Genomic DNA, 16,084 nt, shown 5'->3' on the forward strand with positions numbered 1-16,084 from the left:
TGAAAAACTGTTATCAGTTCTCTTAGACATCCATCCAAGAGTGCAATTCTTGAGTTAGATGGTAATTCTATGCCAACCTTGCAGAAGAGCTGCCAAACATTTTCCATGATGGTTGTACCACTTTACAATCCCACCAGCATGAATGAGCCATCCAATTTGTACACATTCTCACCAACACTTGCTTTTTACCTTTTTTATTTATAACCATCATAGTGGTTGTGATGCAATAAGATTTCTGAACCTTTGATTTTCTGTAACTAAAATAAAAAATCCAAATGATTAAGAATATGTAAGAATCTGCCAGAGATGTTGTTGTTCAGTTGCTCAGTCATGTCTAGCTCTTTGCAACCCCATGGACTGTAGCACACCAGGATCCCCTGTCCCTCACCATTTCCTAGAGTTTGCTCAAACTCATGTCCATTGAGTCGGTGATGCCATCCAACTATCTCATCCTCTGTCATCTCATTTTCCTCCTGCCTTCAATCTTTCCCAGCATCAGGGCCTTTTCCAATGAGTTGGCTCTTTGCACCAAGTGGCCAAAATAGTGGAGCCTCAGCTTCAGCATCAGTCCTTCCAATGAATATTCAGGGTTGATTTCCTTTAGGATCAACTTGTTTGATTGCCAGAGGCAAAGGGAAAGGAGAGGAAAGAGTGTGGAGGGAACCTGCTTCAGGAGGCCCCTGAGCCTTCTATGGGCTCCAGGGACAACTATGCTCTCTGCTATATAGACAATTGGCTAGTAGGGATCCACAAAATATGACTGATATGAAGGCCCTGGGTGAGTTATTTAAACCTTCTCAGCCTCAGTTGCCTAAACTATAAAATGAGAGTTAACAGCTATGTCTTTTCCTCCTAAAGGAGTGCATGCCAGACCAAACATGCCCCTGATCCATGGCCTGAAGGGCTTGGGTCCTGGATCTGCAAGTTGGCCTCCTTGCGGCTTTGACTAAAGAGAACATGTGACCTCGCTCATCAGATACCTGACCCTTAGCAGACCTCTAGAAATGTGCACTCATATGAGTTCATAAACAGTCAACTAGTATCAAGACTTCTAGAGTAAACACAAACTATGGAATGTATCTTTTGTCAGGAAATTACAGTGAAAAATAATTAAAATTGTTAGGAGTTTTCTCAGTGTAAACTCTTCATTTTGTCCCTCTTTATTGGTTGTGTCTAAATGGCTCATTTTACCACCTGCTGTGTGTGGAGATACTGAGTCACAAATGTTTAGGACATTATTTCCTGGATTCTAATTGGGGTTAGGGGTGTCTGTCCTCCTGTGTGAGTTCAGGGCCCTGAGTGGGACCTCCAGCCCCACTTTCCCCAACCCTGTAGGATGCCAAAGCTCCCTGGTTGGAATCCACCCCCCCTCCCACTCTCCTCCTCCTGGCTTGGGGGAACAATTGTTTCTAGAAAGTTCCCAAACTTGAGTCCACTGTTGGCAAGGAAAAGATAAAATCCCAAAGGAACAAACAGGAGTAAGAAGAGCACATTCCCTTCTTACGGACACAGCGTATTTATAAGATTCAGTCAGGACTTCCAGGCAATTACCAGATCCTTTTTCCTGGGCTGAGTCACTCATTCTCACCCTGAATCACTAGGAGAATTGGATGCTACTCATTACAGGCCACCCAATCTCTGGATAATCTCCCTGGGCCAAACTAAAGCTTATTCACCTGGGAGTTTGTACATCCTGGGAGATGGGAGGGCCAGTCTATGATGGGGTGTAGAAGGCTGGTTTTGCCTCCAACTGGGATCCACTTTGGATTACAAATATGTCTCAGGCTCCCTGTGGAGTTGGGCTCCACAGAAGCCACATCTTCAATTCAGCTTTCCCTTCTGCCCCATTCAGGTCCCCACATCCCTTCCCTTAGACCACTCTCTCAGTATTTGTGCCAGAACCCTGTATCAGGTTCTGCTTTTAAGGAAGCCAACCTAAGACAGTGACTGAGTCTGAGCTAATGAGTGTACAGTGCCATTCAGCTGAGGGGCAGAGCGGTGTTGAAATTCAGCCCCAACTCTGTGGTCTAAGCAATGCAAAGACCACATTTACTCAAAGCCACTTGTCCTCATTTGCCCAAAGCCACTGATGAGTCTAGACTCAGTCTTGGACGGTGCTGGGATTTTAAACTCAGGAGCTCCAGCTTCAGAGGCACTCATCTCTCAGTCAGAGTGGTGCTGCCTCCTTATAATAAAGTAAGATAAAAGAAGACTAAGGTGAGAGATGGTGAGGGCTATATGAGCCAAAAGGTGCCCTTGTGACCATCAGCTTCAACAATCACAAACTTACGGAAGAGACTGTTGAAAGATCTGTTTTTCTTATTCATCTCAGAGTAAATTGCCAACTGATAATTCACACCCCTGTATCACCCACAAACAACAACTTCTCCTATGTGACCACAATACGAACTACAAGTCAGGAGGTTAATCACATCACTACCACCTAACCTCAGAGCCCCCAGGTCCCCATCTGCCCAACCATGTCCTTGTAGCAGAAGGACCCAGCTCTTAAGTTACGTTAGGATGTCACCTCTTTGTAGTCTCCTTCATCTGCAACAAGTTCAGTCCATCTCTGGTTTTCATGATACTGCCTCTTTCAAAGATTCCAAACCAGTTACAAACCAGGAGGAGAATGCTCATCTACTTGGGTTTGTCTGACTCTTCAGATTTCCTGCCTCCTTGGCAGGATTATCACACGGGTGAAGTAAGTTCTTCTCACTGTGTCCCATCAGGTGAAGTGCCATCAATTTATCCCATTCCTGATGTTGATCTCTGATCCCTTGATGAAAGGGGTGTCTGGCAGATTTCTCTGCTCTGAGGATCCCCTTTCCCTCTATAATTAGTGGGCATTTGGAGCAGCAGTACTTTGAAGCTTTGAGTTTCCTTATAAAGTTGCAACTTATATATATATATATAATACACATATCTAATACATTTTATATATATATATATATATATATATATATATATATATATATATATATATAAAATACATACATACATATACAGTCCCCTCAGCTTGGCTCACAACACGTCCCCCTCAATGTTTACATTTCCCAGCTTTCTAGCCCAAGATGGTCCATTGTCATCACATACTTTCCCAACCCTGGAATCAGCCATTTCTCTAAGGAGCCCTGGTTCATTTCAGTGGCAAATGATATTTACAATCCAAGGTCTGGGTATAAGGTGTGCTTATTGCTAAGAAGTTGTCTCTAACACGCATTAGGGAAAAGGAGTAGGTATTATGCATTTTGTGGCTACACACATACCTATTTGTCTGTATCTGTCTATCTGTCATCTATCTATATAGAAAAGCATGATTTACCCTGATAATTCAGTTTCAATCACTGACCAACAGGGTTTCTTCTAGTTTCTCCATCTCTGAACCAGTGACTCCTTCTCCAACAGTGAGAATGCGGGCCTCCATCATCTTTCATATTTATTACTTGATCAATCCTCCTTTATGACCCCAATCCACAATCCACCCCTTTCCACTCACAATGCCCCCTCACCCTATGGGCCACCCCCACAAGTGAGTATTTTGGGTTTCCTCACCAGTGCCTGGCTGCCATCCCTGTGGACACCCTCCCCTCCTTTCTTGGTCTCTGACTTGGAGCCACTGTGCCTCCTTCTCTGGCCCCACCCTGCAGTGTGAGGCTTCCCACCCTCTGTGGCCCACCTACTGGTTTAGGACTGTATTGTCCAGGAAGAAGGGGAAGACGAGGGGAGGGAAGGGGCAGGAAAGGGAAAGGAAGGGCTGTGTGCAGTTTCTGACACCAACTGAAAATGATTGTAGCCTTTCTCCCCAGTCAACCATCTTTTATTCCATGTTTACTGTGTTAAGACGGCTGGGAGTTGAGGGTGGAATACAAAGAGGTATGGAAAATATGTGCTCCCAAAAAAGGTAGATTTAAACTAAAAGGGTAGATTTAAAAGGTAGATTTCTAAACACTGGGCAAAGTCATAGTCAATTAACTCTCACCTATTTAATATGTTAAGATGGAGTTTTGAAAACGGCCCCACCCACCAGCAATTGTGATAGTCAAAAAGTATTTGGTCACTGCATCCCTAGACTGAGTTGTTCTCTTCCACCCTAATGTGCACAAAGGCATCAGGTGATACTCTTGTAAACAGATGTTTATTGTTTTGCCCAATATAATGTTTTATTTAGCATATTAAAAGTATAATTTGTGATCTAAATATCATTCCAGTCACCATTTTAATTCTTGTTTTCATTAAAGTCTGTCAATAGGGTTGTTGAGAAATCTTCATTCTGATCAGTGCTCAGGAGGAGTAGATAGTACTAACTGGGGTGGATGGAGAGTGTCCTATGAGAACCTGTGAAATTGAGTATCTGGCACTTACTAGTCACCTCCTTTGTATGACACATAGTATATAATAATCCAGGTAGGCAGTGAGAAAGCTAAATGATTATGCAGAATCCCTACTCACCATCAAGTACAGTAGGTGAAGCCCATCTTCATTTATTGGTGTTGTCAAAGTAGATCACGTCTCTGGTGTTGTGAGATGCAGCTTCCTTCAAAATCAAAGTGAAAATCCTTAGAGAAAGTCAGGCTCCACTTGTGGTCCCATCTCTAGGCACAACCTTTAGAATAACAGGTTGTTCTGGCTGCGTAAGTCCTTGAGTGTATAATTTCAGGGGGATCTGCAACAGTTAAACAAGCACATGAGACCCGATTAATGAAGCCCTGCTAACAAAAAAAAAAAAAAAAAAAGCAAAGTAGACAAGATACTGCTTTATAAATGTCAGACATGACTTAATGACAAAAAGAACAACAACAAAGCTTCTTTTAGCATGATATACATTGGATTTTTTTAAACTACCAGTTCAATATGTTTAGTAGATACAAGGGCAGATAAGGAGACAGCCAGGCTGTCTATATTTCCTTAAATGAATTTTAATAGTTTACATCTTCGAGAGAGTTGGTTTATTTAACATATTTATAAAACATGTGGGAAGAAAGTTGCTCACAGTATTCCCTTATCATGTCCTATCAGACTTTAGCTTCCACTTTTATTGAGATATAATTGATTTATAGCAGTGCATATATTTAAGGTATACAGCATAATGATTTATTTATATAGGTCATAAAATTATTACCATGGTAAGTTTTGTTAACACTCATCATCTCATATAGAAAGAAAAGAAAAAGAAATAAATATTGTTTCCCGTGTGAGAGAAGTCTTAGGATGCACTTACATCATACAGAAATGGTAACAACAGTCACCATGACAGCCCTAGTACTCATTTATACTGAAAGTTTGCACCTTTTGACCACCTTCGTTTAATTTTGCCTGCTTATCTTTGATTCTTTATATTTATTCTGAGCTGTGTCAAGAGGAATAGTGATAACATTCATCCCTCATTCATTCCACAAAATACCTATTTGAGCACCTATTCTGTACCAGGCTTGATACAAAGTCAAGTTGGCCTGTGTTCTTTATTGATTTAAATTTTAAGTAAAAATACTGAGTATTTAAAATGTACCAGATTCTTAGGCATTATGGCAAAATTTCTCCATCAGTTTTACTATACAAGCAGTGGCTGAGACCCGCTGTCAGAAGAGCCTCTCTAAGTTCTGGTGGGGAAGAGCATCACTGAAAAGTCATGATGAAAAGTTGCTGCTCTCGTGACTGAGCACACACTTCCTTCCAGTGAAATTGAAACCAAATTTAAAATCTTTCTTCCATTCAATGCATGGTGTGCAGTCCTGTCATACTAACTGCATTGACTTCAGACGACCTTTATAGTTGGGTCTTTATGAAGCTGCTGATTTAGCCCTTCAGGGATGATTGACAGTTAAAGGTTTCAGGTGATTCCAAACAGATTCTCTGGCTGATAGACTAAGCTATCCTTAGAATTGATAACTTGCCTAGATATATAGAGATCCATCAGTTAAAAAACAACTCCCAATAAAACGTTATTAATGCAGAAAGTGAACTGCTAACCTGTGTTTCTTTACAAGGTTTGAAGGAGAAGTTCTGAAGCATTCTGACGAGAGCGAGTTTTATGTTCATGACAGCAAACCTCATGCCAATGCAGTTTCGGGGTCCAGTTCCAAAAGGCAGGTAGATGTAAGGATTTATGCTGTCCTTGTTCTTCTTACTGAACCTGGATCCACAACAGTAGGTGAAACAAGTGAATGAAACAGAAAAACCAGAAGAGCTGCAGGTCTGAGGTTTTAACTTAACTCTTGGACCAGTAGTATAAGGAAATTTCTGTGGGCTGGTGACTGATTACTGCTGTGGTGAGAAAGATAAGTTCCACTTCCTGGACCCTCCAGAAGCTTTCACTCCTGTTGAGTTGAGGTAATGGTTATTTAAAGAAAATGTATCCTTAAACTCTAAATTTACATTCAGACTGGTGACATGCTCACTCTCTGAAAGGCAGTTAGGAAATGAATCTGATTGAAGGAAACATGGGTTCCCATCTCCAAGCACACTTATGTCACTCATGTGCTCATGGGGGAAGGAGGCAGGAGAAACATCTCTGAGTATTTAAATTGTTATATTTCAATTGCTTTCCCTCTTTTCCCTTCCAATCTCCATGTGTTATTAACTCTCTACCTCTCTCTGCCACACACAAAATGCTTAGGTCAGTAGAATTATGTCAGCATGTGATGCCAGGCTACTCTAGATAGTCACTGATTTCTTTGTCTATCTGTTCCACTAGCCTATAAGTTCCTTGATGGTTAGATCTCTGTTTTATACAAATTTGACTCCTCAATATTTGAATATGTCAAGGAAAACTGTATATTTGGGGAAAGTGATAATAGCATTGTGGTTACATGTATTTAAAAGAGTCTTTATTTTGCAAAACATTAGGTAATATTTACCGACAATGTGATAAAATAATACGGAGATAGAAGGGCAGTAGTGTCATGTGAATGATGCAGACATGGGTTGATGCTTCTTAAGCAGGGAACAGACACATACAGACACACATTGTACAGCAGAAACTAACACCACTAGCAATATACTGCAATAAAAATGTATTTCATAGGCTTGTGTCTACAGAATATACTTGTATATGTGTCAGTATATATCCACACTTGTGTATGTTTTAAAAATTCTCCATAACAGGCCTTTGTAAATACTTGGTTTCTCACTCCGTGGCCCGTCCCCGACACAGGCAGGTAAGCACTAAATCTCTGCTTGACGGCTAAATGAATGAAGGGGAAGTACAGTGAGTGGTCTCTGGTTTCAGGTTCCTGATGCTGCAGGAGGGGAGCTGCTGAGTTTGAGGGAGAAACAGAGTTTCCCTGGTCCAGAACAGGGGACTTGGTGGACTCTGACTCTACTATCCACAAGTACTGTGTGTCACCCACCACTATGGTAGAACTTGGACATCAGGGCAAACAAGACAACCTTTGGTCATCAGGATGAAATGAAATGACAACCCATAGTCAGGGTGAAATGAAAGTCCAGATCCCAGCCAGTGCACGAAAAGTTCATTCCAAACCTCGATCCCTCACACTAAATTGGAGAGCATCAACTCTATCCAGAGTTCAAGCTGTGCCCAAACCAGACCTTTGCTCCTGATTCCTGAAAAGGATACTTAACTGTTCTCCAAGGAGGAAGTTTAGACGTCTAGAGAACAGGGGACTTCTCTTTGGAAAGTCACCGAAAACTGAGGCAGAAGGGAGCTGGCCCAGGTCTGCAGCCACAGACAGAACCAGGGCCCCGGGTGCTCCTCCATCCTCAGTGAGGCTGCTTGAACCACGGGGATGAGACCTCTGGTCTCCAGCCTGCACTCCCATAATAATAAGAGGAAACAGCAGCCAGTGTTTAAAAATAAGGAATGTGGGAACATGTGTGAATTCGAAGAGCTAGCAGAGAATAGAGAGAAAGGCTTAAAGGAAATAAAAAGCCTATACACCTGAAATAAGACAGTAGTAAGGTAACTTATGGAATATGCCTACAAACATACGTACATAGAATATTGTTTATAGTTTGTTAAATAAATTAAGCAGTTTAGAGCTAAATAATACATAAGAATACCACCCAAAGTTTCAAAAATCTATATATGCATAGAAAACTGTCCACAAGGACACACATTATTAATGAGGCCTATCTTAGTGTATTAGGAATAAGACAGCTAATAATTTTTTTTCTAATCTAGTTTGAATAATTCAACTCAAACAATGAACACAGTTAAAGAGAAAAATCTTTTAAACAATAAAAAGATATACAAGTAAATGATTGCATGGTCACCCATTCGACACCTACAAGAAGAGTTGTCAAAACACACAAGCACCGAAAGGGATGAGGGTGGGTGTCTCTTCTCCAGGGCCTTGTACCTTTCAGGACGGAACTCCTCAGGCTCTGGCCAGAGCTCTGGGTTGTTGTGAAGAACGAAGAGTGGCACCACCACTGTTGTCCCTTTGGGAATGGACACCCCATGGATTTCCACATCCTTCTTACAGACCCTCTCCAGTCTCCCAGCAATTGGAAACATTCTCAGAGTTTCATTCACCACCATGTCAAGATATTCCATCTGTACCAGGGCATCGTAGGTGGGAGGGGCCTCGGAAGAGAAAAACAGATTTTGATAAATTAAGATTTGGAATCGACCTTCAATTCCATCAATGTAGTCCTATTGAAATGTTAGGTACTTCAGGGAATAATTTGAATCGGTCAAGGACCCTAGCATTTATGGACATTTTAGTATCTATCATGTCCTTTGACCTCTCAAGGGCCCATTGAGATGTAGAATAGTGATGACTTGGGAGATACTGGGACAGTGCCCTAACCAGGGCTTGAAATCCTGCACATTATCATGCAGTGTATTTCTTTCCCAGGAGAACAAACGTGAGCAATAGACTAAAACCCTTATTCTTAAGTGAAATAGGCCAAAATCACTGTTTCTTTTTGAAAGTGAGGCCACAGGTAAGTACCAAGTAAAGAGAATGTGTAAAAGAGCAAATCCCCTATTCAACCTGAAGGCTCTCAGTTGAAGGCTCCTGATTGGAAAGACTGCATTTAATGAAAACCCTGTAAATAATTTGGGGAGAAACGAATTCCTTTCTAAACCAAACCCACAAATGAAGAGTAAGACAGACTGTTACCAGCAACACAGTTTCAGGTCTAGAGGAAGTTGCAAGAGAATCAGAACCCTCACTTCCACCCTCTGTTGCTTGAAGAGTCCTCTATTGTTCCTGCAGGTGTGACCAGAAGGTCTGAAGGTCTAAACAAGCCACTCCAGCTCCAGGAGCCAGCTCTCCTCATACCACAAAGAACTCCAGTTTTTGCAGATATCTGCAGAAACCTAAGATCATGGCATCCGGTCCCATCACTTCATGGCAAATAGATGGGGAAACAGTGGCTGACTTAATGTTTTTGGGCAGATAATGATTGAAGCCATGAAATTAAAAGATGTTGACTCATTGGAAGGAAAGTTATCACCAATCTAGACAGCATATTAAAAAGCAGAGACATTACTTTGTCAACAAAGGTCCATCTAGTCAAGGCTATGGTTTTTCCAGTAGTCATGTATGGATGTGAGAGTTGGACTATAAAGAAAGCTGAGTGCCGAAGAATTGATGCTTTTGAACTGTGGTGTTGGAGAAGACTCTTGAGAGTCCCTTGAACTGCAAGGAGATCCAACCAGTCCACACTAAAGGAGATCAGTCCTGAATATTCAATGGAAGGACTGATGTTGAAGCTGAAACTCTAATACTTTGGCTACCTGATGTGAAGAGCTGACTCATTTGAAAAGACCCTGATGCTGGGAAAGATTGAGGGTGGGAGGAGAAGGGGACAACAGAGGATGAGATGGTTGGATGGCATCACTGACTCAATGGACATGAGTTTGTGTAAACTCTGGGAGTTGGTGATGGACAGGGAGGCCTGGCGTGCTGCAGTCCATGGGGTTGCAAAGAGTCAGACACGACTGAGCGACTGAACTGAACTGAATTGAGACTAGTGAGGGTGGTATGTGGCTGTCACATGGGGTTATATTTAAGGGGCAACATTGTGGAGGCTAAGAGTGGCTCAGGAGCCAACACCCTGGATCACAGCTTGACTTGATCACCACCAGGTACACGACTAGTGTCTGGAAGTATTTCATCTCCCTGTCACTCAGGTTTCTCATATGATGTATGGAGACAGATGGAGCTGACCCTGCAGAAGGTTGTGTGGCAGAGACACTCACTGCTCACCTAGCATCTATGTAGGCCCCATATTTCCCAGCCCATCTGAAGTTATGGGAAACCAGCTTTGCCAATGGGCTGTGAACTGAGCTGGTTATGTCAGTTTAGAGACAAAATATTTGAAAAGTCAGTGAGTAACTCTCAGGTTCTTATTCCCCAGATAAAAAGAGTGTTTCAGATAAGGCAGTTATAAGAAAGTGGAGCCTCAGCCTGTGTCCCCATGGAACTCTGTGGAGCAGAATCTTGTACTCATTCCTCCACTAACAATCCATGTTGGATGTGTAGATGTGGGTTAGAAGTAAACCTTTGCTATGAGAGCCCCTGAGATTTTTAGGCTAATCTGTTACTGAGGCATAACCTAGACTCTCCTGACTAAGACTGAATTTTATGAAGGTTAGATTCATTCATAAATGGAAAGTGCTTAGATAGACATAGATGGTAAGAAGTAAATATTAGCCAATAGTGGTGCTGTTATTAAAAGTATTATTATAAAAACAGGAGAACACAATGCTTTAACTACTCTCTGTCTCTTAGTGACTTTTTCATCTTATTGCACCAAAATAATCCCAAAGTAAGATTTATCAGAGAAAACACATCACCTGTAATTTAGGTAGGCACTACGATCTACCCTTATCTTGCATCTAACTCTGTGACACCCTCCCATTCTCATTCAAGTCGCTCAGGTGGCTCACCTTGAATCAGTGGAAAGCTGGCTAGTGTGATGTTAGCAGCCTGTGTGAAAGTCACCCACAAGATTGGGCTTCTTGACACCTACCATTGCCCTGAGCTGCCAACATGTGGAACATGAGACATGTGTAAAACATGTGTGGAGCTGAGTCAGCCCAGCTAGTTAGCCATGGCCAGCCTAGATCAGCAACACTCAGACCACAGCAAGTCCAGCCATCGTGGTAAAGAATCTGCCTGCTATGCAGGAGCTGCAGGAAACACAGGATCAATCCCTGGGTTGGGAAGATCTCCTGGAGTAGGGCATGGCAACCTACTCCAGTATTCTTGCCTGGAGAATCCCATGGAGAGAGGAGCCTGGCAGCCTAGAGTCCACAGGGTGGCAAAGAGCCGGACATGACTGAAGCAACTTAGCATGAAGCATGCATGCATGCAGACACTACAGCGACAGATGTTCACTGTTAGATTCCACCAAGACTTTGTGATTTTTTACATGGCGTACGGCAATATGTGATATGCCAATACCAGCATTTTTCCCATGGTACCTACATTCCTGTGTGTGCAGTGCATTATCTATGTTTCCCCTTTGTTTTGTACACCTAGATCCTTCTTAAATAGCACAGGTAAAAGATTTGAGGATTATGCTTTCTGCAAATATGTTCAAGAAGCAGCAAGAAGGCATTCTTGCTAAGGCTTCACCTTCCCCCTCTCTCTCCGGGTACCATCACTCACCTTATTGGGGAAAGTTGCATCAATTTCCGCCTGCAGCTTCTGCTGGACATCAGGGTGAGTGGTCAATTCATATACAATGAAGGAAAGAGTAGTGCTAGTGGTCTCATAGCCACCAAAAATAAAGATAATACTTTGGGCCACGAGTTCTATGTCAGATAGAGCTAAAAGGAGACAAGAGACATTTTATATTATATAAAACACATCAATATAAAACATCACAGTTTAGATGATGAGAAATCAAATGAAACCGCCAAATCCCTGCGGAGAAAATATAAAAGCAATTAGAGTCAAACTGAGAGTGTTTTGTATTCTCAGTCTTCCAAGGGAGGGGAAATATGTATACATATGGCTGATTCATGATGTTGTATGGCAGAACCCAACAATATTGTAAAGCAATTATTCTCTAATTAAAAATAAGTAAATACATAAAAAAACAAGAAAAAAGCAGAAATTGTTTTAGTCCAGTTTTCTCACTGTCCATAATTTCTGCAGATGGTAACTGGAGCCATGAAATTAAAAGACACTTGTTCCTTGGCAGAAAACCTATGACAAATTTAGACAGCATATTAAAAACAGAGATATCACTTTGTTGACAAAGGTCCCTATAGTCAAAGCTTGGTTTTTCCAGTAGTCATGTGTGGATGTGAGAGTTGGATGTGACCATAAAGAAAGCTAAATGCCAAAGAATTGATGCTTTTGAACTGTGGTGTTGGAGAAGACTCTTGAGAGTCCCTTGGACTGCAAGGAGATCAAATCAGTCAATCCTAAATGAAATCAGTCCTGAATATTCATTGGAAAGACTGATGCTGACGCTGAAGTTCCAATACTTTGGCCACCTGATGCAAAGAACTGACTTACTGGAAAAGACCCTGATCCTGGGAAAGCTTGAAGGCAGGAGGAGAAGGGGACGACAGAGGATGAAATGGTTGGATGGCATCACTGACTCAGTGGACATGAGTTTGAGCAAGCTCTGGGAGTTGGTGATGGACAGGGAAGCCTGGCACGCTGCAGTCCATGGGGTTGCAAAGAGTCGGACATGACTGAGTGACTGAACTGAACTAATACTATTCTTGGCTCCCTGATCTTGACTGTGCTGCCTCCCCAGCAACACAGTCTGATAATTTTAAGAGACAGCATTTTTGTCTAACAAACATGGTGTAATCAGTATGTCCCTTGGAGAAACCTTAAAGCACTTCAACTCTAAGTAATATGGGGCCCTATTCTCTTTCAGAATAATTTAAATTACTCTAGTTAAAGTATAACTTGATTCTTTGATAGATTGTACAAGGGTAAGGCCACATTATGGGAGAAATTAAATGATCTTTTATCTAAACATGCTTGTAGGAACTTAAGAGAACAATAGAAGGCTCTTTCTACTCAAAGTGTGCTCATGGACCAGCAGCATCACCAACATCTGGGAACTTATTAGAATATCAGAGACTCAATTCCAAACTAGAACAATGGAATCAGAGTCTGACCTTTCATAAGATGTCATTAGTGTGGGCTAAGAAGCAGGGATTATACAATTGACAGGCATCAGGCAACAGAAGACCTGAGGCACATGTCTTCTCTGGATGATCTCAGACAGGCACAGAGACTGACTAAAAGCTAGAGTTGTGAGTGAGCCTAGTCTAATCAATGGCATTAAAAAAAACAAAAACAAAAACCAGAAGGAAGGATGTGTCTGTGGAAGGACATTGTTCAGTATGCACCATAGAAAAATGAGGTTCAGGGAGTGGAATTAGCAATGCTGATTCAATCCTGGCCTGAAGGTCATCTTCCTCAGTACATGCCCACTGTTTACTCTCCTTTATGCTCAGCAAAAAAACCTTGTAATTATAAACAGGTCTCTTCAATTTCTCCTGAGAGACCTAGCATGGTCAGTCTCTCAGCTATTTGATGGGACTGAAGTAAGACCTTTGTAACTTAGAGCACTCAAGTCAACGTGGTACTTGCCCCGGCCAAGCGATTCACAATAAAAACAATACAGAATGAGTGGAAGAGAGATCTACAAGATTCTGATTTCCCCATGATGATTTCTGTGATTCTATTGTGGGTAAATTCAACTATCAAATTCTTTCCCCCAGTGAGCATAAATCCCATGATACTAAAAAAAGTTTAAAGCTGTACTAATATGTGGCTATTTAAATTTTAATCAAAATTAAATACTATACTTGAATGGCACTAACTACAGGTTAAGTGCTTAATAGACACATATATCAGGTGGCTACTATATTGAACAATGCGGACACAGAATACTCCTTCATCTCGGAAAGATGTATTGGACCATGTACTTACATATCTAGATAGATATTATAGATTGAAGTAGATTTAAACACAGTTTTAGATATATTTATAGTGGTATGCTGGTGTCAGATCATTCTTGCTCCAGAACAAATTTTTTAAAATTCAAGAATTTTGTGACATGGTTGTCAGACAATTGGTAGCTTAAAATTAAATGTGTGGGAGTAATCTTGTCATGGAATAAACTAATAATCAGGGCTTTCTTGTTGGAAAGAGAGAATTCGTGTACACCATATGGAAATACTTATGTTTACTGTCTTGTATAAATATATTTTATGTTCTTAGCTTTGTCCACTGGAAAGATCTAGAAGCAAAGAAACCCTAGAGGCAATGAGCATTCCTAAGATCCTAGATCGGGATTTCTAAATACCATTTCTTAATAAAGGGAACCTGAGCGCCTTTGAAAAAACAGCTGATTTCAGGGCTATTCAGGGGTAAGAGAAACCTGGATTGTCTTACACCAGAAAGTGAGGAAATTCTTAGAAAAAGATAGTTTAAAGGACAGTGGAAACTCTGTATGTGCTAATGGTGCATCCTTACACATTTGTCAAAACCCATGGAATGTATAACACTAAGAATGAACCCTAAGGCCAACTATACACTTTGGATGATAATGATGTATTAACATAGGTTCATTGATTGTAACAAATACATAACTCATTTTTCTTATAAAATAACTATTCTAAAAATAGTCCATTAAAAAAAAGATTTAAAGTGAAGAAAGGAGAAAAGAAAAAAGAATATAAGATCTACTTGAAAAAGCTCCAGTGGACAAACCAGAAGAATTTGAGAATCAAAATGAAAAGTGATGCTAGAGAGTACATGAGATCATGCTATATAAATATAAATGAACAAGTAAGCCAACAAGAGAGAATGGAGAGCTTCCCTACAAAGGAACATCAATTCGTAAATACAGAAGAATGATGGGATCAGAAAGTCATCATGTTATAACCATCATGGTAACGATGGTTTTAGTCAGAAACCATCCATGAATGATAAAATGAGTAGGTGACAATTTGAAGAGAAATAGTGTATTTCCAGTCTCAAAGGCTTCTCTCACAGAGAAGGGAAAATATAATCTCTAGAGTAGAGTAAACTCATAAACACAACCTTAACCAAGAGTTCCAAGCTAAGGTCACAAATAGTGGCGCAATGTGGATCTGGAGGAACTTGAGAATTGATATTAGAACAAAGCTCCCCAGAGGTTCAGGTGTAGGTGATCCACTGACCATGATTCACTTCTGGGCATGACATCCTTGTTATACTTGGCCCTTTTGAGCTCTGAACAAAGTTGTGCCTGAAAACTTCCACGCACAGTAGTACCACAGTCTACTCTTTCTGCACAAGTGGCTTTCTTCAATTTGGCAGAAATTCTCACATGACTGGAAAACTTCCTGCACATTTTGAGAACCACACGTTACCTATGTGTCTTCCCATAGTGGCCCCTGTGAAGCTCTCCGTGGTTACCTTTATGGGTGTCAATTTCTTTGGAATTCTGAGAGTTAATCATTAGCTGAAGTAAATCCACTCGATTCTGGAAACAGAAAGAGAAACCAATTTTAGAAATTACTTGTGAAGATAGAAATAAATCAGGAGTGTATATTTAACTTCTTTCCTGAGAATATGGCCCCTTAAAGAGCAAGAGTCTAACTAATATTGCCTGAGTCCTCAGTGAACAAAACCACCCACCTACAAATCTTAGAGACCATGATGCTTCCCTTAGAGAAACCCAGCCATCACTTCCAACTGCTTTTTTGTCTTCACTCTCTCTGATCTTTGGCTTCTTTGACTTTTGAAACAGCTTCTTAACCAGATCTGCTCTCTCCTGTCACACCTGTTTGCTCAGGAATAGGTCCATGACTTCAATCCTTTTATCCCCTTCAACTTTAACTCTTAATGAATGGACACACAAATTAACTCCCTCACATTGCATAGGTCACTAGCAGATTTTGCAGAAGCATCTACAAACTCTTGACCCTCCCAGGACTCTACACATTCTTCAGCGACATCCTGGGTAACCAGCCCATCTCTCCTAATCTGCAGACAACCTTGTGCTGGCCTCATGGTCTCATGAAGGCCAAACTGGGTTAATGCACTTGTGGCTTTATTGGCCAGAGAAGACTCCTGCTCACTTCAGGCTATGACAGGGCTCAACTTTTTAAAAGACTACAGTGTATCACACATCTGATAGA

General features: G+C 41.2%; 2 protein-coding genes across 3 annotated transcripts in view; both read right to left on the reverse strand.

Annotated features, from left to right (window-relative positions):
- Positions 1–4,544, reverse strand: part of AZGP1 (alpha-2-glycoprotein 1, zinc-binding) — a 66,127-nt gene extending 61,583 nt beyond the window's left edge. For both annotated transcript variants that reach the window (XM_070460356.1, XM_070460355.1), the window contains exon 1: positions 4,453–4,544. The gene's annotated coding sequence lies outside the window, so the exon portion shown is untranslated. The remainder of the gene's footprint in view (positions 1–4,452) is intronic.
- LOC110144329 (cytochrome P450 3A28) overlaps positions 4,120–16,084 on the reverse strand; it is a 28,583-nt gene continuing 16,618 nt past the window's right edge. The window contains exons 9-13 of the mRNA XM_020904256.2: positions 15,360–15,426; positions 11,589–11,749; positions 8,322–8,548; positions 5,971–6,133; positions 4,120–4,666 (exon numbers count right to left, since the gene is read on the reverse strand). Coding sequence (XP_020759915.2) covers positions 4,571–4,666; positions 5,971–6,133; positions 8,322–8,548; positions 11,589–11,749; positions 15,360–15,426 — 714 coding nt within the window. The 3' untranslated portion in view covers positions 4,120–4,570. The remainder of the gene's footprint in view (positions 4,667–5,970; positions 6,134–8,321; positions 8,549–11,588; positions 11,750–15,359; positions 15,427–16,084) is intronic.

The sequence above is a fragment of the Odocoileus virginianus genome, chromosome 33 (assembly GCF_023699985.2).
Source record: "Odocoileus virginianus isolate 20LAN1187 ecotype Illinois chromosome 33, Ovbor_1.2, whole genome shotgun sequence".
Taxonomy (NCBI): Eukaryota; Metazoa; Chordata; class Mammalia; order Artiodactyla; family Cervidae; genus Odocoileus; species Odocoileus virginianus.